The sequence below is a fragment of the Andrographis paniculata genome, unplaced genomic scaffold (genome assembly GCF_009805555.1).
Source record: "Andrographis paniculata isolate CXL003 unplaced genomic scaffold, ASM980555v1 Contig51END, whole genome shotgun sequence".
NCBI lineage: Eukaryota > Viridiplantae > Streptophyta > Magnoliopsida > Lamiales > Acanthaceae > Andrographis > Andrographis paniculata.
Genome location: NW_026137586.1, coordinates 3368434 through 3371788, shown reverse-complemented (window position 1 = coordinate 3371788; position 3355 = coordinate 3368434). Strand labels below are relative to the sequence as shown.

The window sequence follows — 3355 nt, the reverse complement described above, 5'->3', positions numbered from 1 at the left end:
CACATCAATACTTCTAAACCTAAACAAAATCTACTAACTCAAAGAAAAGCAACTTTCAAAAACTACAAAAAAAAAAAAAAAATTAATTCAAATCCTAACCAAACTCAAAGGATAAATGGTGTGTTTCTTCAACTCCAGTTTGGAGAATTTTACTACGTACAGTAAAAAAAAACACTGCAGTGGCAGTGTTTCTTTTTTTTTTAAAGTAAAAATATAATTTAATATTTATAATAATTATAATTTAATAAAATATATACAATATAAATGTCATTTTCTTAGAAAATAATTTTTTTTAAATATAAATAAATAAAAATTAAAAAAATATATATATATTTAGATATGATATAAATTCGTAATCAAATTTTACCCTTATTATACATATTTATATTATTATATTTATTATTCATCAAATCAATCGTATCTAGGGATGTCAACGGGGCGGGTTCTGCAAGCCCCGAGACCCGCCCCGCCCCGCTTCCACCCGGCCCCAGCACCCGCCCCGCCGGGGCCAACCCAGCAAACCCGCTTTTCTTAAAAATATATAATAATAAATATTTTTTTAACAATCAAATACTTAAAACAAATAGCATTAAAAGCACAAAAAAAAAATTCTAAAAACAATTAAATATTGATCCATAAAAATAAGATAAAAGTACATAAACACAATGCAAATATAAGAATTTAAAACATCAAATAGTCAATTCTAACATTCTTCAACATCAAAGTCTTCATTTTTATCTAGCATTGTAGGAGGACAACTTTTTGATCCAACGGTCGATCCATTAGTACCTAATTAAAAAAATATATATACATATTATTATATTGGCGCTGGCGGCCGATGGTGGTCGGCAGAAGACAAATAGATGAAGATGGAAGACACGACAGTCTTGAAGAAGCGGAAAAAGAAATTAGAGATTTAGGGTTGGGGCAGATATCTAATTGAATTTTATGTTTAAAATTATTTAAATAAATAAATAATATATTTTTATTATATAAATATATATAATAATTTTAAAAAATTACTTGGTAGCAGACGACTAATTAAATTTTATATTCAAAATTATTTAAGTAAATAATATATTTTTATTATATAATATACATATATATTAGTTATAATAATTTCAAAACATATCCGGGTTCAGGTCCTGGTTGGAATTTGAACGGGTTTTTAGTAAAACCCGTAACCCGCTCCGAACCTGGCCGGGTTTAAATTTTTAAATCCACAATCTGCCCCGAAACATATTATTTAGACTCGAATTCGCTTCATTAAGAGCGGGTTCGGGGCTAACCCGCCCCATTTGACATCCCTAATCGTATCAAAACTTTTTAAACTCTAACCAAATCTAAACACAAAAAAAAATATCAAAATTCAAACTCCCTCAAAATTTAAATAAAAATCGAATCCAAACCCAAATTTCCTCGAATCCAAACCCAAAGAAACACACAATCTTCCCAAACTAATCCCATCAAAATGCTGATGGGAATGGAATTCGGTTCTCCACTACGAAGCTAGCTGTAATTTGCTTTGCATTTCAACCCTACTTTCTCTTTATTCTTGTTTTGAAGTATTCTCTGTCTCAGCTAATTATTGAATTGAAAGCTCCTCATCAATGGTGATTATATATATATAGATTTCTCTAGTTAGCTACTTTCAGCTTCGCCTTCAAGATTGCTCGACACCATCCACTCGAATCTAATCTCGCTTTCACAAACTAGCTACCTATTTATAGGACCGAATTTCACCATGCATTTCTAGCTTATATAACAGTTTGATTGCGTTTTAATTTTAATTAATTCTGTGCTTCACTCCTACCTCATTCATGGCGTCTCTTTCTCTTCAGGTACGATGCCAGCTCGCCAGTTACCTGTGGTTGAATAATGATTTAGCTTCCGAATTAAACCCTAAACCCCAAACCCTAAACCTTTTTTTATTTTTATTTTTTATAATTGAATAATTCGTTCCTACTACTTTCTGTTGATGCTCTAATTAAATCAAAATTAATTATTATGCAGGATGGCGCTCCATTGAAAGACGCAGTAACCGAAGGTGAAGTAGCTGTGAAGGAGCCACAGGTAGGGGCGCCGCCGACGCTTCCGGAGGATCCGGTTTTGACGCTAGACGTGGAAGAAGATGAAGATGAAGATGAAGAAGAGTACGGCGTGGAGGCGCCGCAGTACGAGTTAGGGAAGGTGGAAAACTTGGAGCAGGAAGAAGATGAGAAGGATCTGGATCTGGATCTGGAGCCTGAGGAGTACTCGTCACCATTCGTGGAGAGATCAGATCAAGACGCGACGGCTCCTCCGTTCCGTTGGGGTGCCGGAGAAGATGATGCTGCTGCTGCTGCTTTCGACGACGACGACGACGGGGACGACTTAATTAATTAACTAACTAACTAACGAACACATAATTGCTTTAGACTAATTGCAAGTAGAAGAAGATAATGAACTCGATCGATCTCCTTTTGTTGCGTAATCGTCCCAACTTTGGATCATTGTGTAATTGAAGCATCACTTCTTATTCAAATACTACTTCTCTCTAGCTTTTTTTAATTTTATTTTTTATAATTTGAGATTCGCAGTTGTTGTTTGTTGAATGCGCTCGGGGTAAATTTTTAGCAGGACCTAATAGCCTATAAACAAACAGATTAGGAGAATCACACCGGACGAATCATGTATAACAGACCAGATCTGGAGGCGTCGATGGTTTGAATCTATAACTTTAAGGTCATGAGTCCACTCCCACGCCACCATACCATCTGTTACAGAAATTTTATTTTATTTTTTAATTTGTTTTGTTTGAATAATACTAAACAAACCCTATAATTTTTTATATTGTTTCTATTTTTAATTGAATACATAGGTTGATAATTGTAACACGGTTTTTTTTTTTGTGTGTTCTTGATACGTGGTTGTGTTTGAATAGTAAATATTTTGAATTGAAATAGTTGTATAATATGATATAAATGGGTATTGATATGATATTTGAATGTAAAATTGATTTTTAATAAAATGTAAAAAAAATAAAAAATAGATATTTTATTTGATATTTTTAGCCTTATTGATTATTACTCAATACCTCATTGATGAACAAAAAAATCCTAGGAAATTACCAGCTAATACTCGAAAAGCATATTTGATTGGGTTCATCTTCAAATTATAATTTATTCTAAAGAAAGTGGGTTCATCTTCAAATTATAATTTATTCTAAAGAAATTTTGTTCTGTTCAAATAAGTGTGTCTTGAAGTTTATTAATTTGAAAATAAAATTATCAATGTATATTTCCATATTGTGGCCAATTAAATTGTGGAAAATTGTACTCATGATTCGATGATAAGTTACTCCAGCATTTTTTTA

At 32.3% G+C, this 3355-nt stretch overlaps 1 protein-coding gene across 1 annotated transcript; it reads left to right on the top strand.

The window, feature by feature from the left end:
• Positions 1 to 1650: 1650 nt before the first annotated feature.
• Positions 1651 to 2539, top strand: LOC127253592 (uncharacterized). The gene is made up of 2 exons (XM_051278246.1): positions 1651 to 1841; positions 2014 to 2539. The coding sequence occupies exons 1-2, from the start codon at positions 1821 to 1823 to the stop codon at positions 2383 to 2385; spliced, it is 393 nt and encodes a 130-aa protein (XP_051134203.1). The 5' UTR covers positions 1651 to 1820; the 3' UTR covers positions 2386 to 2539.
• Positions 2540 to 3355: the final 816 nt, after the last annotated feature.

Coding starts and splice junctions, on each gene's coding strand:
- LOC127253592 (XM_051278246.1), top strand. CDS start 1,821: ATGGCGTCTCTTTCTCTTCAG. Junction 1,842..2,013: donor TGGCGTCTCTTTCTCTTCAG/GTACGATGCCAG, acceptor ATTATTATGCAG/GATGGCGCTCCATTGAAAGA.